This window comes from Impatiens glandulifera, chromosome 6 (genome assembly GCF_907164915.1).
Source record: "Impatiens glandulifera chromosome 6, dImpGla2.1, whole genome shotgun sequence".
NCBI lineage: Eukaryota > Viridiplantae > Streptophyta > Magnoliopsida > Ericales > Balsaminaceae > Impatiens > Impatiens glandulifera.
The window spans coordinates 7,541,969-7,567,046 of record NC_061867.1 but is presented as its reverse complement, the minus strand read 5'-3'; the positions used below and the strand labels follow the sequence as shown (position 1 = coordinate 7,567,046).

Below are 25,078 nucleotides of genomic sequence, written 5' to 3'. Positions count from 1 at the left end.
AAATCCGGAATTTATAAGGCAAGTTTAAATGTTTGGTATAAATAAATAAAAAATATCAATTTTCTAGCATCATTTTCTCTTTTTTTTCCTTTTTTTTTTTATAAGCTTCTAATAATTTTTTTTTTAGAATAATTTCATTTTATATAATAACATCTCGATAACGACATCATTAACCACATGTCAATGCAATTTGAGTGAAAAAAGTCATCTAATATATTAAATATCTCAATTTTGGTTATTCAAAATTATTCCCTTTTGAGTTATACATAATTCCTTGTTTTGTAATCTAATTAATTACCAATTTTGATTATTGATATTTTTATGACAACTTGTTCTTACCACTTGTATAAAAACTAATAATATTGGTTTGCCAAACTTCTACAAATAGTTGTCGTTTTGGAATTTAAATACAAATTTTGTATTTCCACTACTTATTTTAAGACTTAGAGTATGAACATTCACATTGCTAACTAAGAGCTTGTTCGTATTGGGGTTTTTGAAAAAACCTATAGAGGGAAAAAAGTAATGATTGGTGATGATTTTGAGAAGTTGATGATTATTTTTGATAAAAAGACTTAAAGGGTATTGATATATATGAATAAAATAAAAAAAAATAATAATTTAAAATAGAGAGTATTTTAGTATTTTGGTTAATGAAACAAGTGATGTGATTGTTGAGAAGTGATTGATTGGAAAATTGATTTTGAATGAATTTTTTTAAATACCCAAAAAGAAACAGGCTAAGGCCCTAAGGCTCTAGGCCCTAGGCCCTAGGCCCTAAGGCCCTGAGGCCCAAGGCCCTGAGGCCCAAGGCCCTGAGGCCCAAGGCCCTGAGGCCCAAGGCCCTGAGGCCCTAAGGCTAAGGATGGCAATTTGAAACTGCCCCGCGAAAACCGAACCGAATTGCCCCGTTTGGGACGGTTTTTCCCCGAAACCGAACGCGAATGGGGCGGGGATGGTATTTGTGTCCCCCGCCCCGACCCGCCCCGATTTCACCCCGTTTTCACCCCGATTTTGCCCCGAATACCATAAACATAATTAAATATATTAAATCACCAATATATTTATTTATTTACTATATTTTATAAGAGTATTAAAATTATTTCTTTATAATAATATAAAATTTTAATATATTACAATATATATTATATTAAAAAATTCGTTTATATAATTTTATTGTATAATTTTTATTTATTTTTTTAAAATAAAAATTATTAACGGTGCCCTGCGGGATTTCCCGAAACCGGAAAAAACCGAACGGGGCGGGGATGATATTAAAAAAATCCCCGAAATTAAAACGGGGCGGGGATGGTAATTGCATTCCCCGCCCCGAACCGCCCCATTGCCATCCCTACCTAAGGCCCAAGGCCCTAAGACCTAAGCTAAGTTTATATTATCTAAATGGAAACTTGCACTATATATAGGCCCCACATTAATTATTAATTAGCCCTTTTGTTTTTTTATTTTTATTTTTTTGTTAGTAAGCTTATAAAGTTGATTTTATTTACAAACATTCAAATTAAGGTGGGCTCATTAGACTAGTATAAGTATATAACCCTAATCCTTGATAAAAGGATAAAATATTATAATAATTTTAACTAATAAATTATCACAAAAATATAAATCAAATAACAAAGATAAGTTGTGATTTGAATAAGTTAAATATTATCAAACGTATTTAAGATTTTAGCGAATAAGTTAAATTATACAATATCTTGGAGTATTAGTTTTATTAACAAATAATAAGTGGGTAATTTTTTTTCCCATGAAAACCTCTTGAGAATTATTATTTACAACAATCCACAAAAGGTCACATTTGAAACCCTTTTGGACACACATATATAAATAGGCTATTTTCAATTATGAGGATTCCACTGACATGAAATTATTATATACTTCAGACAAATATACCTATATAACACATAAAACTGAATAAAAAATTCAAGATCTTGGTGAATCAAAATACTAATTTCAAGATTCAACCTCTTAAAAAACAATAAAGTGAATATGTCATATGAAATATATCATTATAATACATGATCTTAAAGGGGACAAAATAGCAAAGGTGTATATGATGACTTGTATATATCAATTAGATAAAGTTGTGATCAACTTTTGCTCACAAGAGACGAGATGATAACATTATACATGTGTGATAAATTATTATTATTTACAACAACCCCACAAAGATTCCAAATTGGGCAGGATGTTTTGGGCACATATTAATAGACCATTTCAATTGACAAGGATTACCATATTGACGACAAAGATGATGGACCCGAAACTAGGGACATGATAGATGCGATGGACGAATAGATTCAAACATCTGAATACATGATTCACATACGGTAAAATATATTTGAATCATGAATCATACTGTTTTTGGAAATTTTTAAAGTAGGAAGAGCAATAAAAATGATATTTGAATAAAATATAGTCTTATTTTAAGTGGTACATATTTAATTGGGAGAAACCCAACAAATGTACCTCATTGGATGAATCATTTAAAATTGCAATTATACAAATACTTATTAGTTGATCAACTAATATTCTTAAATATATATATATATATATATATAACTTAGTTAATACATGATTATCAAGTATCTAACTTCTTCAACATTTTCATTTGACTAATAATTTTTATACATAGCATACCTCGTGATCATTTGAAAACAATTTTTAAACTCAACATTAGTTTTGATGGAAAATCTTCGATAAATTTTATTGAAAATATTTATTTTTGTCAAAATTCATCCTAATATTAATTTAAAATAGAACTTAATTAAACATATATGTAGACACCCCATTTTTACACCCTAAATACATAATAAAAAAGACCCGGCCCGAAATAATACTCATGTTTGCTTATTGAACCGGGAAAATAAAAATAGAAACACCTCGTGAAAAACCGACCTAGAAAAGCTTAAAAGATAACAATCCAAAGGTCAAATTTCATAACGACTCTGTTTTCCCAACCTGTGACACGTTCATGTTGTACGTTTTGAAAAATCTTGAATTTTAAGTGTAATATTACTATTTGCAAATTTGTGCAGAAAATGCTCGAAAAAAAGGGAAAACAAGAGAACGGGTCAACTCGAGTCAACCTGCCAACCGACGAGTCAACCCGGGTCAAACAGGGATCAAAAACGTGTCAAGAAGAAGTGGAAAAGAGTAGACTGGTCTTCTAAAGTGGGAAAATTGGAATATTTGAAAAGTGGGTTATTTGAAAAGGGGATTATTGGAAAAGAAAATCAAGAATCCTTAAGTTTGAAGTCCCCATTGAGCTTCCATTGAAACCCTAGATTTCATGAATTTATCCCGGCTTCAATACTGGATGAAATTCTATGATCATAGATGTTTTGAAAAGAGAAATTAGTCCACTTTCATATGGTGTAGCCCAATCTCCCATTGATTCCCTCTACCTAGACGAAATCCGGTCATGAGTGGAAGGTGTTCCTGAAAGGTTTAAATCAAACACCCTTTCACTTAAAAATTCGTAACTTGATTTGTGCTTGATGGTTTTGAATAATTCAAGTTGGGTTGAAAATATAACTCGCATATCTTTCCAATGGTACCATCCCCGAACCGTGATTCACAGATTAAGGCCCTCATTCGATCTGTACAAGGGAAGTAGTACTACCGATTCAAATCCTGGGAACTAGTTAAAACTATGCCACACTTCTAAAACATCATAACTTTTGAACCAATGATCCATTTCGAATGTATGAGCTATGTCAGAAAGCTCTTTGAATCAGCTCTCCAATAATATCAAGTATCTCTTCCATTTCGTTGCATAACTCATCCCAGATCGCCCGTAGTAAAACTGGTACAAGAACCGAAATGATAAATAGCTGAAGACTTTGAAAACACATAACTCGAGATACGAATTACTATTTGGGCTGATTCAAAAAGGAGGTTCATGCTTATTATGCTGTGAATTTTTCATAAAAATTTAAGGCCATTGGATCCATGATGCGATCGGGGTGATTCATTTAAGGTGAAGGTGCAAAGAAAAAAACTGGAAAAGGAAAAAACGGAAAGGAAAAGGAAAAGGGAAAAGCATATATATATTTGTTTTATTCCAAGTGTACCCTCGACTTTATCCCTTAATTTCAAATAGACTCATGTAATCAAAAGACAAAAGGGGACCGCTCCATTGAGAAAATGGGTAGTTTTTCAGATCAGTTTTTGAGTTCGTTCCAATCCAGTTAGAGAAAAGAGCAGTTAGATCATCGAGGAGGACAGTTTTTGGGAAGAGCAGAGAAGAACTTGTCCCTTAGCTCGTTGCTTCCGACTATTGGATCGACGAACGTGAAGAACGACAGAAACTTTGGCTGAAGCTCCTTCGATTCCGGCCAATTCGTTTCGTTTCTTCGTTCTATTCCATTTCCCTTTGCTAATCAAGTAACATCCTTGTCCCTTGTCCAATGTAGTTCTTAATTGATTGATTGAGGCATCGGTTCTGTACACCGATGCCATTTAATGATTAAAGTACATTACCGGAAATGTCTAAATATCTCAGATGTTTTAGACATCCCAGGTAATGCAAATCTTGATATTGCGCATAGTAGCTCAGTTCAAGGACGCGTAAAGTCGGAAGTTCCTTCTTCAAGACACTCAAAGAAATCTGCATTAGCGTTTGCAACCCTCCAATTTTCTTAAGAGAACAAACTGATATTTTGACAAATTCATCAAACATTGTCGTTACATGACGAATTTCTCGTTTTAAACCATCATTTGAGCTACTAGCATTCAACCTATAACATTCATCTTTCATAACAGATTGGGCAAGATCGTGCATCTTACATATTTCATAACATCCAGACCAATTTAATTTCTCGTCTTGAAAAAAGGATCTCCAACACAGGTGCTTCCAAATTGTATTCCCAACATCTTCCACTTCTTGGTTCTTATCTGTAGGAATTAAACCATGGGTCATCACAATTGAATTAACATCTCTTTTTCAATTTCAGCATCCTTAGGAAATATAGCACAAACATAAAGCATCTTCTCATATAGTTTGATTTTTATCACTATCGTCTCGTTCATAAATATAGTTTGACTTTTATCACCTCTACATGCTCTACTTTGTTTCATATAGTAGATTCAACTTACACATTTTTAATAAGTGGTTTTTCAACCCACTAGTACTTTCAAAAATGGATGAAATCTCAACTTGACAGTACTTGCATACCCCGATTGGTTGTATTCTGTTATTTCAAGACATTATGAAAATATATATAAAATGATGTTACAAATAAATGAAATAAATAAATTTATGAAGAACAATATCACCGTATTTGATGGTTGATTCGAGGCATGTGTTAAACACATTTCCCTTAAAACAGTTCCACCGTCTCCCCGTGTGCTAGAGCTTGTCACAGGTGGCTGTCTCCCAGGGTACAACGAATCTAGTAGTGATTCAGTACCGGAATCACTACACAACGAGCTTGATAAAGTACATGAACTATCACCGGGTTTCAACGGAAAATATCGAGCGAAGAACTCGAAGAACACTCACAAAACAAGAAAAAGGCTTTTGGAATTCTTGAGTGAGAAAGATGAAAATGAAGTATGTGTAAAATGAATAATGAATGGGTATATATTGCTGAGAATTAAACCTGTAAATAAAACCATCCAAACGTTTATTAGCAATAAATATTGCTCATTCATTTGTTAATCAGCCTATACGTTCATTTGCAGAAATGCAATGTTAGACATTCAATGCTAATGCTAGCTAATTGAAGAGTCCATACGTTAGCCAATAGGCCAATTAAAGCTAAATGTTTATCCTAACATTATGCTTTAATTTTCTAATTAGGCATTAAATATTAATTAAACAATTAATATTTAATTATAATTTGGATTAAATTCACCGTTAATTCACGTTTGAATTTGTGTGAATTTTATTTGATTTTATTTATTTACAATTTTATTTCCATTCATTAATGGAATTAGCTTAATTCCAACAATCCCCCACATTAATGGAAATTGAAAGATTAACCCGGTGAAAGGTTCAACAGTTGAATTCTACATAGGATAGGTAGGTGTAACCCTTTGAACCTTCCCTTGTGAAAGCATATAACTTTACTAGCAAATTAGTAGACTCGATGTCCTTGAACTATTCTGCCTTTTGTGTAAACGATTACACACTTTCACATAGAATTCTCCCTAATACATGTCAAGCTCTCATGGTTGTGTCCATTTTGGCCATGGAACACGCGCCTGGTTCTGTGAGAGGGTCTAGAATTGAGCCGTGCAATTCTTTCGAAGCGGCCCCACTTCTCCCTCACATAGGTGATCTCTTTGCTCACAAAGAATCATTAAAAGCGATATACTTATCCTCGTCAAAATATTATTGTTTCGTTATAGGATTAATCCTCAACAATAACTTTCCAAGTCAGTACAATTAGGTTATCCCATTGAACCTAGTTCTTGGGATCTCCAGTCTGCATAGGTTGGGTTTTCCTTCATACCAACTTATAGTAGGCTAATGTCTCAAAAGACTTCAAACTATCTCTCTATTCAATAATCTGATTAGTGGATCCACAATGTTATCTTTGACTTACATAGTCAAATATTATAACTCTATTAGATAGTATAGTCTAATGACATTACGTCTAAGACGTGTATGTCTAGACTTGTCATTGACTCTAAGCTTGTCCAATTTCTAATTACTATCACAATAATTAGAAATTTATGTTGGTACATTCTTAGTTAACCTTGGAACATCTTCTAATAAGAAGCATAGTCATTCGTACATGCTTATCATTTAATTTTTTTATGAAAATATTGTTTACTTGGCTAACTAGTAGACAAAATGTCTTTGAACTATTCTGCCTTCGTGTAAACGATTATATATTTTACATAAAAATATTTTATTTTTCGACATAAGTCAAAAATATAGATTATAACGTTTAATCTATCCATCATAAATTTCTTAGAAGATTTCCATACGTAGATTGCACTTCTAAGTGTAAACATATTCACTTTAAGACGTAAAGTCTTTCATTTAATAATATCAATATATCATTTGATAATAACATGATATTTCGTTTGGTGCAATTCATATCCTTTATGGATTTAATCATTTTTATCGTATTTTCAACGATAAAAATATCATACACGTAATGAAATAATTTTCATTGTTTTCATGATATATATATAATTGTCACATCCACTTTTTAATAAAAGTATGATCAAATTTTCATATCATTATTATAAAATTTGTTATAAGTCATATCAAGACTTTATAAACTTTCTTTTTTCATTTATTTCATAAAATCCTTTTGAAGACATTGGTTCTTCATAATTTTATGAAAATAATGTCAAAATATGACACGTTTCTTGATTTCAAAATCCCCAAATCTAAAATATTGATTTGAATACCAACTCAGCAAATATAAACAAGACATTTTCTTGTTATTTTCTTTCTTTTTGTAAAGTTGCGCAACTTTATCTTTTATAGAGAACATATTTCTCTAACAATAAATTATCTTTTTATTTATCATAATATACACAATTATTTTTGTGTTATAATCAATAAAAATATTTGCCCCCACATTCGTGTTGGTACCCTTTTTTAAATCACACTTATATGATTTAAATCAATGATTTTCTAATCAAGAAATTGTCACACAATTCTTTTACAAATTTCTTTTGTTATACTTATCATACAATGAATAAGATAACTATATCATAAATATTTAATTGAATAAAATATAATTTCTATACAAGAGATTAGAATGTTTATTCATATATAAATCATTCTTCACATAATCTCTACATAAGAAATTAAAATATTTAATCAATTAAAATATTTATTTCAACACTTAATTTCTATAAAAGAAATTAGAATATTTAATCAAATAAATATTCACCATATCACATGATTTCTACAAAAGAAATCATAATGTTTCAAGCATCTTTGACCGAAGTCGCTTAAACATTTATTTCCGGTTGCACGTTTGCATCCCGTAATATCGGCACGTTTGCCACATTATTCTCAAATCAAACAATACTTTGCTTGTAATTATTTAATTTCAAAATTATCAAATATATTATATTAAACCAAAATTAATATATCCATACATATATGATATTATATATTATTCTTCTTTCATTTTAGTCACCACGATGACAAAACAACTATAATATATATAGTCAATAAATCAGATACATAATATGTCATATATATTCTTAAACAAATATATATACAATTTCGTTTATCATTAAAAATACCGTTTAAAAATTATATAATAATTAATTAGAATATTAATTATTACACTTAATTAGAATGTTGATCATTTATCTTTAATCGAATATAAAACTAACTAATTATAAAAATAAATATTCATGTCATCAATTATTCGTTTCTTAATTAATTAGATGACCTTTAACATTCTATAAGAAATCTTTGTCAATCAAAGAACACATGATTTGTGACAAATTTCAAAATTATCTATTAAAATAAAAATAGATAGAAAATAAATCTTAATTTATATATATATATATATAAAAATTTCTAGATAATCATACTTATTATGAATAACATGAATCATCTTTATATTAGCTAATATGCATGATTTATATTAATAATCAATTAGCACATAATTAAATTAAATATAACTACAAATATATTTCATATCTTAATCGAAGCACTTACATTGCCATGTTTTGAACAATAATCGACGTTAAACGACTATGCATGCTCAGAATACATCTGAGTAGATTATTTTCATCAAGGCAATTTTTGCGAAGACAATTTCGACTAACATAGTCGTGTCTTTTTAAATGCATGATTATAATAAGTTCTAAAACAAATAACTTATTTAATCTCATTATACATATGACCTTCATTTTCTGTCATTATGAATCACATAATTTCTATAAAAGAAATTATTAGGATACCTAATTCATTTCATAATTTCTACATAAGAAATTATAATGATTTCAACCTTCATGATTAATGTAATTTAGACAAATCATATTATATATTTATATATATATTTTATAAAAATCATTATGAACCCATTAATCTCATAATTTTTACACAAGAAAATTATAATGATTTTTACATCAAGACTCATGTCTGATTTCTACCAAGAAATCATTGACTACCCATTCATCTCATAATTTCTACACAAGAAATTAAAATGGTTTCAACATCAATGACTTTAACAAGTCTGATTTCTACCAAGAAATCATTGACAATCTCATTCATCTCATAATTTCTACACAAGAAATTGGAATGGTTTTTAACATCAATGACCATAGTCATTTTAGTAGATCTGATTTCTACAAAAAGAAACCAAATCATCTCATTCTCATAATTTCTACACAAGAAATTGGAATGGTTTTTAACATCAATGACCATAGTCATTTTAGTAAATTTAATTTCTACAAAAAGAAATCAAATCATCTCATCAGTTGGATTTGAACACATGACCTCCCTTCCGTCACGCACCATTGTGTCTGAACTTTAAACCACTGGACCAATGCACCATTTCATTGTTATACCGCTTATATGACCTTTTGTCTTCTTTCTAGAGACAACTTATACTTCATATTTGACTAAACTCTGTCAATCAATAAATATACACATTTAAAACGATAACTTATTACCATAATAAAATGTAATATATAAAACAATATATATAAATAAAGATATCATCTCTCTTTATTTATTAAATCATCCTACCATATTCTTATTAATTATATTGCTTAATTAAAAAAAAAGGTATATATCATAATTAATTTTTTCAAACTGAAACCATATGTTTCAATTATAATTAATTTTAACACCATAAATTTTATAAAAATTGAAAGCTAACATATTAGTTACTTTCTTATTTTTATTCATTATTATTAATAATTTTAATAACCAACAAACATTTATTTAAAAATAAAATAAAATATTGTTTTCTAATTTATTTTCTAGAAAACTTTTGTATAATAAATATACATCATTTTTCTTTAGAATATTAGCTTATAAAGGTAAGCTTTCATACAAATAATATTAATAATAATTAACATTATATATATATATACAATAAAGACTTATCTTTGTAGATTTTTCTATTCCTTTAGATTAACAACTTTATCTTGTCGAAATAATCGATCATCTGGTTTATAACATCATAACTCATATTCCTGAAACATCAAAGACAAAAATTTCGATGGAACAAGCTACTAAATAACTTAGCACATGAAACTGTTTTAAGATTGTTAGAAATAATGTCTTGAAATAACAGAAAATATATATAAAATGATGTTACAAATAAATGAAATAAATAAATTTATGAAGAACAATATCACCGTATTTGATGGTTGATTCGAGGCATGTGTTAAACACATTTCCCTTAAAACAGTTCCACCGTCTCCCCGTGTGCTAGAGCTTGTCACGGGTGGCTGTCTCCCAGGGTACAACGAATCTAGTAGTGATTCAGTACCGGAATCACTACACAACGAGCTTGATAAAGTACATGAACTATCACCGGGTTTCAACGGAAAATATCGAGCGAAGAACTCGAAGAACACTCACAAAACAAGAAAAAGGCTTTTGGAATTCTTGAGTGAGAAAGATGAAAATGAAGTATGTGTAAAATGAATAATGAATGGGTATATATTGCTGAGAATTAAACCTGTAAATAAAACCATCCAAACGTTTATTAGCAATAAATATTGCTCATTCATTTGTTAATCAGCCTATACGTTCATTTGCAGAAATGCAATGTTAGACATTCAATGCTAATGCTAGCTAATTGAAGAGTCCATACGTTAGCCAATAGGCCAATTAAAGCTAAATGTTTATCCTAACATTATGCTTTAATTTTCTAATTAGGCATTAAATATTAATTAAACAATTAATATTTAATTATAATTTGGATTAAATTCACCGTTAATTCACGTTTGAATTTGTGTGAATTTTATTTGATTTTATTTATTTACAATTTTATTTCCATTCATTAATGGAATTAGCTTAATTCCAACATATTCTTCCATCAACCAACTCTCTTTGCTTATTTTTACGGTATTCCCAAAATATACTCTTACTTTGTTTAGGAGTTGAGTTTTGGTTTTAAAGTTATTCTTACTCTTTTTCGAGTCGTATTTTGTATTTTATAATGAACTCGACAACATATTAGACTCCATTAGGTTTGTTTTGAAAAAAAAATCACACTATATAGTGAAATAAAATTATTTTTATAAATTATAAAATAGAATGTATAGAGATTGCATATATTAAATTATATTACAATATAATTATATTTTGATTTATTTCAAAAAATTATGATTATGTAATTAAGTTAATATCAGTTTTATTTACTTCCTTATAAGTATTATATAATATATATTTTTTAATTTATAAATATTATTTTAGTGTTTCGGCATATTTCGATATACCAAAATTTTAAAAATCCCATACCTTTATCTTACCAATAATTTCGATATCGGTACCATACCTTACATTTTTTCAGTATACCAAAAATATCGATATTTTACGGTACAGTATTTTCGATATACATTTAATATCGGTAATTTTTTCATCCCTAAGAATGATACTACTTACATGGAGAGCAAATAAAATTATATTATTATTTTTCTTAGTATATTTTTTTAGAACAACATCGGATACAACCCTAACAGCCTTCAGGTCGTCTTTCTTCTGTTCTCTATTCTCCGTTCATCTTCTATCTACTTCAACCCGTACGATTCATCTTCCTTCCGCTTCAGCCTGCCCGATCAAACCCTAACAACCTTAAGTTCGTCTTCCTTCCGTTCCCTATTCTCCTTTTTTCCGTTCAATTTTCATTCTCTGTTTTCCTTTTTCCGTTCGATTTCCATTCTCCGTTTTGTGCGCTTCAAAATGGTAAACTCGTCATTCTTATTTTAGTGCGACATTGAGTCTAACTTGTCAGGTTAACTTGATGTAGTCTAACTTGCAACTATGTGATTTTATGATTCAGATAAACAAATAGTCACATATTATGCTAAGAAAAACGAAGCTAATGCAAATGCAAAGAAAACGAAACGAATAAGTTCGCTTTCTTTTTCGATCCGTTTTTTTTCATTAGCTTCGTTCTTATTAGCATTATATGTGACTATTTGTTTATCTGAATCCTAAAATCACATAGTCTTAAGTTAGACTACTTCAAGTTAACTTGACAAGTTAGACTCAATATCACACTGAAGTAAAGAATGATAAGTTTACCATTTTGAAGCGCAAAAGGGATAACAAAAATCGAACGAATAACAGAAATCAAATGGAGAACGGAGAACGAAAAGAAGACGAACCGAAGATTGTTAGGGTTTGATCGGGCATACTGAAACGAAAGTAAGATGAATCGCGTGAGCGAAGCGAAAGAAAGATGAACGAAGAACAGAGAAAAAGAAAGACGAACTGAAGGAAGGCTGCTAGGATAAGCGGAATGAAGAATGACGTAAGAAAGAAAGGGGAATGTTAGAGTTTGAAATCAAAGATGCGCGCGTTTAATTTGTTTTTTCACGCTGACGGAGACAATTGCAACCTCAAGTCGCGCTTTCTATTTAAAAATGATTATAAAAGTAATGAATTTATTAATTTTTGAATGATTACCACATTTCAGGAACTAAGTTAATAAATTTGTATTCATTAAATGTAACTCAAATAATAATTAATAATAATGATTAAGAAGCGAAGTTCTATCACCCCTCACATAAACAATATAAATAATTCATTTATAAACCTTAAAAAAACATTTTTAAAATAAAAAACCATTATAAAAGTTGAAATCTATAACTTTTAATTTCTCTTTACTTAATTGTAAATTTAATTTATTTATTTTTTTCACACAGCCACGAATCATGTTACAACCAACCAGTGAAGGGTTTCTTTTTCGCCATTCATCATCACTTTCGCTGGTTCTATAAGAAGAAGAAGAAGATCCAAAATGCACAAATCTAAGCTTCATCAATTCTGTCAACAGAAACTATGGAAACTTCCAGAGTATTCGAATTCAAAGGATGGTCCAGATCACAACTCGTGTTTCACCACCACTATCACCGTTAACGGCGTTAGCTTTCAATCTTCCAATCCTTGCCGAACTATTAAAGCAGCTCAGGATAGCGCTGCTGAGGTTGCTTTGAATCATTTATCTGGTTCCGGTTCTAACTCTGAAGCGAATGATAATTCTTTGTCTTCTGGTATACACTTATTCTGTTGATTCAAGTAAATGTCCATTCATGTCTTCCATTGATATCTTAGGAATTTGATTCTGGGTTTAGTTTTTTATTATGAATTTTGTGTAGTATACTTGAACTCTACTTGGAAGAAGGAGAATTGAAGAATTAAGTTAGAGAAGATAGCAAAGAAGGTAGAAGAAATACCTCTTTTCCAAGGTTCAATTAGAAACAGCAAAACAGGCTAACCCTAATCTAGTAATATTACTATTGAGTCCTTATACCAGATTTTGCTAATCATTTTCTTGGCATTTTGAATGAGATGGTTAGTTTCTCTATCCTTTTTTTTTCTCGAATAAACCTGTCATCACTTGTTTGGGGAGTTAGTTCTTGTTCCATGGTTAATTAATGGAGATGTAATGTGACTTAATGGTGGATAAAATTGAGTCGAAATTTTCTTGAAGATGCAAAGTATCCTGTTATGCATTAGTTAGGAGATGAATCAAATACACACGCTTAAATTAAGGGTACAATTGGTATTCTTGATTAGTTTTGTTACTCTTGTATATGGTTGTTCTATTGATAATATGAAATAAATTCATATGTTAAGCCTAGAAGAACTGAGTTTGTAATAAATTATTAACTGATTCTTATGATAACTCGTCTCAAAATTTACATAATAGATAAGGTTGGAGATTTTTTATGGTTATATTTTGACATCTTTATGATTTCCTTTGTATTGTTTTTGCATTTCTCACTGCTTCACAATATAGATTGGAAGCTGAATTGAATGAATATACAAGCATACACGGGAAATGTGATGCAAATTCCTCTTAACCCCTTCAGGAGTAAAATACAACAAAAAGTCTCTAGGTTAGAATATTTTAATGAATTCACGTCTTTCCTTGTAGCAATTTGCAGCTTGTTTACATATTGCGTGGTCTTCTGTAGTTTGATACTCGGGTTTGAGATATACGATGATTTAATAAAATTGCAAAAACTATCCATAAACCATTTTCTATTTTATTCAAGATTTATTGGTTAAGAGCATTCTGTAGAAGGTAAAAGTTTAATGATATTTGAGATTGGGATATTTGTTTATAATAATTAACTTTTTTTTGCACAATTTTACTTTTATGTATCTTTTGTAATACATTTGGCTTAGCTCATTTCTTGCACTGTGTATATTTGATTCGTATATCACGATTTATGCAACAAAATTCCATTTTGTGTAACTCTATTTTTCACGATAACTCTATTTGATTGCAAAATTTGTGTTAAAGGTTTTTTAAAATTAACATAATAATACTTTATAATATGTTTTAGTCCTAGTTTGTCTTTGTGGTCTTCATTGGAGTGAACATTAACAAGCTAAATGAAAAATGCTAAGATTGGAGATTTTTTCTGGTCATATTTTGGCATTATCCTTATTATTAATTTTGCAGCTCTCCCTGCTTCACAAAATGGATTGGAAGCTGAATTGACTATACAAGAACACACGGGAAATGTGACTCAAAGTCTTCTTATCCCTTCAGGAGTAAAACGCAACAAGAAGTCTCAAGGTTGTGATGAATTCATGTATTTCCTTATAGCAATTTGCAGTTTGTTTACATATATGTATTCACTAGTTGATACACGGGCTTGGGATATGTGATGATTTATTAGAACTGCAAAAACTATCTAGAAACCATTATCTATTTTATTCACTCTTTATTGATTAAGAGTATTGTGTAGAATGTAAAAGCTTGTATTTCTTAATCCAATAGTAAACTGTTTTCAATCTTCTACCTATTTGATTTAAAATCCAACTAATTGCTAGACTGCATCTCATTCTTCTAACTGTAATATGATTTATTTGAACATTTTGATTACAGATGGACACCATTGGTACAAACATCGATTACAAATATATGCTCAAAAGAAAAATATAGATTTGCCTGGATATTCATTTGAGCGTCAAGGTCCTCAACATGCTAGTCGTTTCAAGTGTAAGGTTACTGTTGGTGGACAGTGTTACGAGAGTACAAATTTTTTCGTCACTCTAAAAGAAGCTCAAAATGATGCAGCAAAGATTGCTTTCGACCAAATTTCATTAAATGAAGATCAGAAGGTTATTCTTTCAGATTGATTTGATATTTCCTATCACACAGTTTGTAACGTTCTTGTCTTACTTTTAAGTTATTTGATGTGGAATTTACAGGATGATTTTGTTCTTCATAAAAATGCCTTGCAAGAATTGGCTCACAAAAGAGGCTTCTTGAGTCCAAGTTATACGACTACAAGTTGTGGTCCAGGTCACGCGCCTACTTTCCTTGCAACGGTGTTAGTAGATGGAAAAATGTATCAAGGGGTAGCTGCGAAAAGCAAAAAACAGGCTGAAGTCAACGCAGCAAAGTCAGCATATGATTCACTTAAAAATGGTAAGATTATTTTTCAAATAGTTGCAAAAGAGTTTATTTTTTTAACAAGTCTGGATTTTCAAGCATGTTGCTTATGTAAAATACAACCAAAGTTGCATAAGCTTACCTAAATTCATAATCAGACCACAGTTTTGTAAAGATGTAGAGGTTTAGGTCTTCCAAGCCAATACCTATAATCCCTTTAGATTTTGTCTCTAATTGCATAACGAGATATACTAGAATATTTATATAGTTTTGTGACCTAACCCCATGTGCCATTGTACAATTTTGTTTTTAAATATTAAAGTTTGTTTTAATAGCGTTTTCGCAAATGCGACTTCAAATATATATTGTTATACTAAGTGTTGAACAAATTACCTGAATTCAATCATCAAGCCAGACCCAGCTCCAAAAAAGTGTTTTCAAATGGTTTGTATACAATTAATTAACATATACATGTATAAAGTATAAACATGTTGAATTAGTCCAACAATTTGCTTGCATAAAAGTCAGTTTCCATTTATTTTTTCTTTTTGAAATTGACCCTGTTTTGATGCTATTCCTTATCTGAAGATAAATGTTTTGAAAGAAAAATTTCCAACTATTTGTACTTGTTATTTATATTTAAATTTCAACAGGAGCATTGCACTTAAATGAACAACATCAGCCTATAGCTCTCACCGAGGAGAATCTTCAAATGGGTATTTATTCACACATCTTATCGTTTTTTGTCATCATAAAGTGTGCATTATTATGAGATGAATGATGTTCTTGCCTTTTTTTCATTTTGTAAAGCTATAAAGTGTGAAACACAACTAGAGAGCAAAGAACCGGTTCCTAGGGAGCCAAATACCCAAACTGCTGCCGATAATGGTAAAGCTATAAAGTGTGAAACACAACTAGAGAACAAAGAACCAATTCTGAGCGAGCCAAATACCCAAACTGCTGCCGACAATGGTAAAGCTATAATGTGTGAAACACAACTAGAGAACAAAGAACCGGTTCTGAGCGAGCCAAATACCAAAACTGCTGCCGACAATGGTAAAGCTATAATGTGTGAAACACAACTAGAGAACAAAGAACCGGTTCTGAGCGAGCCAAATACCAAAACTGCTGCCGACAATGGTAAAAGGCCAAGGAGCCCAACACAATGTGAAAATGTGTATGTATCCTTCACACACTTTTACTTTTTTTTCCCTCATCCGGGTCGATATTTACCTTGTTTTGCTATAAAATTCTTATGTCGACTCTACATATCAGGCTGCAAGCTAGAAAAGAAATGACCATTGAGAGGCCTCTTCATAAGATTTTGGTGTATTCAAGTCAAAGTCCAAGGCCAAAGGTCCCAAATTTGGAGGGAAAGTGACATTGCTAATGGTGACTTTAAAGATGAAGAAAAGTGTTAATATATAGTATGTTGATGGATGCAAACTTAATTAAGGTGTTGTTTGTTTGTAGTAAATGATAATGTTCTTAAGCTAATGACTTGCAAACTCTTAGTATGTTTCTAGGCCTCATTTGGTTAGGGTATGTTATTGTTGTTACTATAATCATAAGATACTCCATCAATGTTTTAATTTACTATAGTGTAGAGTATAATGATAAATGAACTCATTTTGTTATTTGGGGGGTAAGTACTTGAATTGTTTTTACTATGAAGTAGGATTATTTTTAGTTTATTTAATATATTTGTAAAAATAAATAAAATTAATTATCTTTCATGAACTTTTTTGTTTTTTCTCACACATTGTATACAAAGTTAGGTCGTTTTATAACAGAGAAAGATGTGAGAGCTTCTTATAGAGATATCTCTATACGAGGTATTGAGGGATATTGTGACGGCAATCCTGAACAGAATTAGAGTCTTTGCAAAAAATTTCATAGGAAGAAGTTACTTAAGCTTCTTTGAAAGCGCCTTAAAATATTAAAGATGTAAATAAATGTCTTTTTAATTCTGGTTCCTTTATTTAAAATGCATGTCTAGCTTAATTAAAAAACTTATGTTTTTTTTTTAGTTTTTTTTAATGAAAAATATCATATTTATCTTCTTTTTTTAATTATTTCAAATCTTTTCTTTTAACCTCACATATTTTTTTAATCATCTATATTTTTTTTTATTTTCTCAAATCTTTAACATCCCACAATTCAAGCCACCTTAGACCATTTGAAATTAGTAGATCTCAAAAAATTATTAAATTAAAAAAAAATATATGTCTAAAACGTTTGTAAATATTTTTATTTTTTGATGTGATAAATTAGTTTTAAAAAATGATAATCATAATACAATTTAAAATTTAAACTCTTTTACAATAAAAATGATTAAGTGAAAACAACTTAAATTCTTTAAATAAATAAGAGAATTAAAAATACAAATAATCTAAAGACAGTTAACTACAAAATTTGAAATATATATATATATATTTATACTTCATTTTTAAATAAGTAAAATGAGAAATATAAAAAAAAAAAAAAAAAAAAACATTGTAGAGAAGGATTTTTTTTTTTTAAATAGAAAAACATAGAGATAAATAGAAAGTAAATAAAGTTTTATGTGTTTATGAGTAAATAAAAATTTAAAAACTCTATCTTTCTTTTTTTTTTTTTTTTTAATCCACTCATGATACGTAAATCTCTTTTTTAAAAAAATCCACTTATATAATTACTCTCGTATAAATGTGAGATAATACCCACCCCTAATAATATATAATCATATGTGGTATTAACTTGTAGCTAACCAACAATATTTCATGTATATCTCTTAAATCTTATTTTTCAAATACATTTTTACATTTATTATTATTATTATATATTTATATTTAATTATAACATTTTAATTATAATTCATTTCAATATTAGAATGGTGTATTAATAAAACTATATATTATAGATATTTAATTATTATTACTCTTTTGTTTCTAGATAATAAACAAATATTATTCAAATGAATTTATATTTTGACAAATAAAGTGAAAATATATAATAAATATATATGTAGAGTAATAGTTAAATCGGGTAGATATTTTTTTCTTTGGGAAATTTAGGGACGTATTGCAATCCGAGTTAGGTTGGACTTAAAATCATAACAATAAAATTATGTATAAAACGAAAATAAATAAATGTTAGTTGTCTTTTTTTTTAAAATAAACAAAAAAAAGATAGTGTATTAAACTAAAAAAATTAAGAGGTAATGACACATTTATGTCGTAAATAAAAATAAATTCTATAAATTCTGAGTGGACTCCTATAGATATCCATCCCAGGTTCAATCTATAATAGACAAATTAAGAAATTAAAATTTGAAAGACTTGTTACTTAATTTAATATTAAATTAAACTTAATAATAAATTATATTTTTAAAAGTACTAATAAATAAATATTTTTTATTTTTTCAAAACTTAACCCACTTCAGTCAAACATATATTAAAATGATGAAAAAAAAAGTTACAAAAAGTAGAAATATAGGAAAATAAATATATAAAAGAAACATCAATATTTCCCAAACATAAAAGAGTACTAGTGTATTATTATCAATTTATATGCTAACCAAATTAAAGCAATAGTAATAAAAGATTAAAATATTGTCTAGTTTCTATGTTTTTCTCTCAATTTATTTCTCCTCCTAAACCATATTCTCAAAACCCAAAATGTAACATACCAATAGATTTATATACAAAATTTGAACACAAACATTAATGTAATAGTGACTTTTCTTTCTCTCGAGACCAAACATTTTTACCGGCGGAAGGAGACTAGTATAACATCTCACCGTCCTAACCTCGAAAATTTAAGCATTTTGAGGTGGCTCCTATTGTGAGTTGTGACACAAGCCAATTAGATTTTAAACTTGATCAATGAATTTTCTCAAATCTTTCTTCATAGAAAATGTGAAACTTACAATGACAAGGTAAAATGAATACCTTTTTCGATACCTCTTTTCATCCTCCTCCAAAATCGCATTCATTTTCCACCTAAAACAACTCGAATTCCGAGTTTCCTTCCTGAGAAGTAGTAGTCACATTCACAACTCCTACATTATAGAACTCGGGCAATTGAGGTGGGATTGCGCATCTTATTAAAGCCCAATTCAATCCATCAAAGAAAGGATGTTTCTTCAACTCTGCAGCTCCTCTCTCAAATCCAAGCCTATTCTCAGGTTCCTTTACTAACAGCCCACGTATGAGTTCCCTAGCATGAAAACTCACCATTGGAGTTTCAGGAAACTCGAGGCTCTCGAAAACAACATTAGCTAATGTTTCTTCGTTTCCCAGCCCTTTAAATGGTGTCTTCCCATATAAAAGCTCGTAAATCAATATCCCAAAAGTCCACCAATCAACTGCACTTCCATGGCCATCTCCTTTGATGATTTCAGGAGCTAAGTATTCATGGGTACCTACAAATGAGTTAGAACGAGCATCGGTTGGCTCAGCCACTAACTGTGGCAACTCGGGTTTTGAGTTTTTTACTTTGTTGGATTTTGGTAATAGCCAGGGACCAAAGCATGACACTTCGCATGATGGTCTTACGCAGAATGGGTCGATGCAGTTGGAACCGGTGCATGCGTTGGAGATTCTCGGGGGTTGTTTATATGAAGAAGGAAACTCTAAGAGGGTCGGGTTCACTTCACATCTAAACGAAAGATCGAAATCTGTCAGCATTATGTGACCATCTTCACTTACTAATATATTTTCTGGTTTTAAATCTCGGTAGATGACGCCGAGCACATGGAGGTATTCCAAAGCAAGGAGAACCTCAGCAACGTAAAACCTGGAAAAGTACAAAATGTTTTATTAAAACAATGAATAATAATACATTTTTAAAAGGAACCAAAATTGGTGAAGAAGAATATAGTTAAAATTTTCATCTTCTTACAAATGGATTACTATTAGTAAATCAATGCATCAGTGAAATGAATAAAAAGTTATCCTTTAATATCTCTTTATAGAAATTTTAACTAGTCACACCATCGACTGAATATGGCGACATTGTGAAAAATACGATAAAGTTGATACAAACCAAGAGATAAAAAAAACAAAAAAAAACATTCATAAGTTTATTGTTTATAGAACCATTCAATGAAAAATCTTAAGTGTGTTTGGTTAGAGATGAATTGACATTGGAATTAGAATTGGTGGAACAATTCAAATTATGTTCTATTTAAGAACTTAAAATAAGGGATTGGATATAGAATTTGAAGTATTATGGATTAAAACAATTATATATATTTTATTTTAAATTCCACTTAAATTCTACCAAATTTCCAAATATAGGAATTGAATTGTAATTCAATGTCAATTCTAATTTCCTTGTCCAAACACAACCAAAGGAAGTGTTTGGTTTGAGGTGAACTAACATTGGTTGGAATTGTTGGGGGCAATTCCAATTATGTTATTTTGTAAAGACTTAAACCAAGGAATTGAATCAATATTTTAAATGCTTATGTAGTTAAAACAAGTATACATTGCTTAGAATAAGATTTGAATTCTAAGATTTTCCAAACATAGGAATTGAATTGTAATTTAATGTCAATTCTAATTGTAATTCGATGTCAATTCTAATTTTTCTTGTGCAAACAAAGCCAGTGTTTGGTTTGAGGTGAACTAACATTGGTTTGGTTGGAATTGTTGGGGGCAATTCCAATTATGTTATTTTTTAAAGACTTAAACCAAGGAATTGAATTAAGATTTTAAATGCTTATGTAGTTAAAACAAGTATATATTGCTTAGAATGAGATTTGAATTCAAGGATTTTCCCAGATAAAGGAATTGAATTGTAATTTAATGTCAATTATAATTTTCCTTGTACAAATACATCATAAGGGAGTGTTTGGTGTGAGGTGAACTAACATTGTTTGGAATTGTTCGGGGCAATTCCAATTATGTTGATTTTTTAAAGACTTACACCAAGGAATTGAATCAAGATTTTAAATGCTTATGTAATTACAACCAAGTATATATTGCTTAGAATGAGATTTGAATTCTAGTTCAATGCCAATTCTTATAGAGATTTGAAATTAGAATCATTCAAAACACATCCTATGATTTGTTGAAAATGATTAGATTTATTATTGACATTAGATTTAAAAAAGTATATGTTTGTCTATAAGAAAAAGTTTCATGTTCAATAATGATATCATTTACCTCGCAGAAGCTTCGGGAAAATATCTTCCAGGCTGCTTCTGTCTTAGAACATGTAAATCACCTCCGGGACAGTACTCCATAACTAAGCAGGATAGATTATCTGAAACAAACTCTGCATACAGAGTGGGAAGAAACGGGTGATCTAACATCTTCAATATTTCTCTTTCACTAATGGCCCTTACCATTTTCTTTCTTCTAGCCAAATAATCATTATCCATGACTAATGATGCGAATGAATGATCAATAAATGGGAGATATCTCATATGAAAAAAATGAAAGATAATAACTGCATATAGGCTAAGTTATTATGGTCTCCCATATGAAAATTTTGTTTATAATGTTATATTTTTAAAGGAAACAGATAAAACAATTTCATTAACATGTTCGTGAAAAACAAGATAACAAGAGAGAATATTTCACAATAATAAAGTAAATGAAAAAAAAATTTGATACATTACCTATAGTTTGAATCTTACCAACTAAAGACTAAAAAGGTAGAATGTTGGAAACAAAACTAGAATTAAAGATATTCTTCTTGGATAAGATTTGGTTCTCAAATATTTTGAAAAGTTGTCATTTAGTTTTTAAAGATTATGGTATTGGTTCCATTTAAATCACCCATTAAAAAAAATGAGAAATGATGGGAAGAAAGAATGGAGGAGGGAATAACGTGGCGCTGATTGATAGAAACAAAAATAAAAAAATTTCTCTATCTTCACTCTTTATCATTTTTCAAATGGGTGTTTTTCCCACTCTCACCCTCTGGTCCCACCCCTAACTCCCTCCCTCCCCAAAATTACATATTTATCCCAATCACTTTTAAATATTTATTTTTCTTATTTATTTATTTTATTTTATTTAATTATAAAATTTTATTATCATTAAATATAATTAATTAATTAATTTTTAATATATTTTCTTCTATTTTATTTATTTAATTAAAAATATAAAATATTATTGTTTTTATATTATAATTCTTTAAAATATATAAAATATTGAAGTGTGTCCTAATTTAATAAAATATAAATATTTTATATTTTATTATATTAATTATATATATATATATATTAAATAATTTTAAAAAAATAGTTGAATGATTCAATTTTTTATTTATAAATAAAATTATCTATTAAATAAAATAAAGTAAATGGGTGGGAAAAATAATTTACATTTTAAATTAGTGATACATTGACATATCATTTCCTTCCTTATCACTCATTTTGAAAAAAAATATAAAGAGATGATCATCCCCTTTTTAGCTAGGTATATTATTGCACATAACTTGTGTGACATACGATTGATTTATCAAACTTTTATACATTGTAATTTAATTTTTCTATATATAAAGTATATATAAAGATTATTGTCCATTTCTTGGTCCACACACAGCATGACATGTGGTTTTATTAAATTGAGGAAAAAGTACAATTAAGTATATTTTATAATACAACCCCTAAACTTTGTTTTTATATACTACAAGAAAATGGGAGATTTGTGACGCTCATTTGCGACTGGTATTCCCACGTATAAGTAATATGCGACTGTCATTTTGTCAGCAAGAAAACTTTGCAAATATAGGCGTCGGTAACTGTGCGATGTCTTATATATGCGAATACAGGCGTCGGTAACTGTTGACGTCTTATACATGCGTCGGTAAAAAACTTTGCGACAGCTTATGTGGGGATATTTTCCCATAGTATTTGCGAATGTTGTGATAGTATTTACGACGAAATTTTCCATATATATTTTGTCATATAATTTAAAATATTCATAGGATTTTACTTAAATTATATATTACGTGGGAACATTATTTTTTTTACAATTCATTGGAAAACAAACTATTTCAATTTTTTTATTAATTAATTATTCAGCTTTTAAATTTTGTATTTATATCATGTTTATGAATAATATAATATGAAATAAATTTATTTTCAATCTAAATTAATTAAAACATAATTTTATATTTATTAAATTTCATACAAAACAACAAAACAATACATGTTTTCAAAAATTCCTAACCTAAACAAAGTACCTTTAAATTAAATATAAAAGACACATAAGAAGTATCAAATTCACTCTTACATATATCCAAATATTACTACTACAAAACAATGTCTAAAAAATTATATTACTAATGAACCAGGATGTTGTCCAAGTAAACTACACCATTGTTGTCCAATATCTTTTAGCCATTTCCGATAAAATTTCAATTTCCTGAAACAACACAAAACATATACAACTCATTTAAATCATTGTCATAAATAAGCAATCAACATCTTTATTTGACAAATTATTGAATCATCGCCACAATGAGAATTTCATTGTATTGTTTATAAACATCCCATTTGAAAAATATTACTCCTATGATAAATAAAATAAGCTAAAAAAAGGATGACGTCAGAAGCAATACAAAGGATCTAAATATTGGTGAAAAATCTTGATATCTTCCATCTCCAATATGTTGTCTCTTTATTAATCATACAATGCATGAATTATTTGTTTTCAAATAAAACGTTATCGTTGAGTATGCACATTAGATTCAACCAAACAAATTAATGAGGAACCAATAGATAGTGAAACATAGTCATATAAAACACTTAAGGAATTGAACATCCTAAAGTCAAATAACAGACTATTTCAATGTATATACATCATATAATAAACAAACAAACTAATCAATACATCATTATTATTAACATAACCTAGCGAATTGATTCAATATTAAGATAGGTGTGCATATGATTATGTACAAATCACAACATTTTAAGCATATTGAAAGCCTAATATTGAATAACCTGAATATAACATAGAGCTGTAATCTGCATAAATTTGATATTACTTTGTAACGATGATGAAAATAAGTTAATTATATTTTCATTTTAATATGTAAAAGTATTTGTTGTGTTAATTACTGACTTCCATCTTCTTCTAATCTGCAAGCTGATACTGAAATCAATAAAAATACAGATGATACATGTCAGATCTTACTTAACTAATAAAATGGAGAAAAGAACTATATCGGAGGAAAAATCAGAGAATGCTGAAGAAATATCGCAGAATCAAATGTGAAGAATTGAAGAAATATTGTAAGAGTAAATAATTTTATAAAATGTTTCGATCGGTCACTACGATCTATATATTATCCAAATCTTTTGATAAATTTTTTGACGATAATATTTTGTAATACATATATTTATGTTTTTTATAGTTATAAATTTATTATCTTCAACTTTCAACTGGGATTGTAATATCTATGTTTCTGACATAATTTTCGACGGTATTTAATATTTTAACATACAAGTTCTTCAAATTTTTATACTTCTAAAATTATTATACTAAACTTTGATTGAAATATCTACCTAAATTAAGGTTGATTTC

At 29.0% G+C, this 25,078-nt stretch overlaps 2 protein-coding genes across 3 annotated transcripts; one reads left to right on the top strand and one right to left on the bottom strand.

Moving 5' to 3' along the window:
- The first annotated feature begins 12,879 nt into the window (after positions 1-12,879).
- LOC124941274 (double-stranded RNA-binding protein 1-like) lies at positions 12,880-17,200 on the top strand. 2 transcript variants are annotated; one of them, XM_047481576.1, is made up of 7 exons: positions 12,880-13,188; positions 14,610-14,726; positions 15,039-15,274; positions 15,365-15,584; positions 16,202-16,264; positions 16,443-16,725; positions 16,824-17,200. In XM_047481576.1, the coding sequence occupies exons 1-7, from the start codon at positions 12,936-12,938 to the stop codon at positions 16,927-16,929; spliced, it is 1,278 nt and encodes a 425-aa protein (XP_047337532.1). In that variant the 5' UTR covers positions 12,880-12,935; the 3' UTR covers positions 16,930-17,200. The 2 variants fall into 2 exon arrangements, with proteins under 2 accessions (XP_047337532.1, XP_047337531.1); XM_047481575.1 differs by having other exon boundaries at positions 16,359-16,725.
- Positions 17,201-19,439: 2,239 nt separating this feature from the next.
- LOC124943060 (serine/threonine-protein kinase KIPK1-like) lies at positions 19,440-21,963 on the bottom strand. The gene is made up of 2 exons (XM_047483625.1): positions 21,701-21,963; positions 19,440-20,327 (listed from the first exon to the last, which is right to left on the bottom strand). The coding sequence occupies exons 1-2, from the start codon at positions 21,961-21,963 to the stop codon at positions 19,532-19,534; spliced, it is 1,059 nt and encodes a 352-aa protein (XP_047339581.1). The 3' UTR covers positions 19,440-19,531.
- Positions 21,964-25,078: the final 3,115 nt, after the last annotated feature.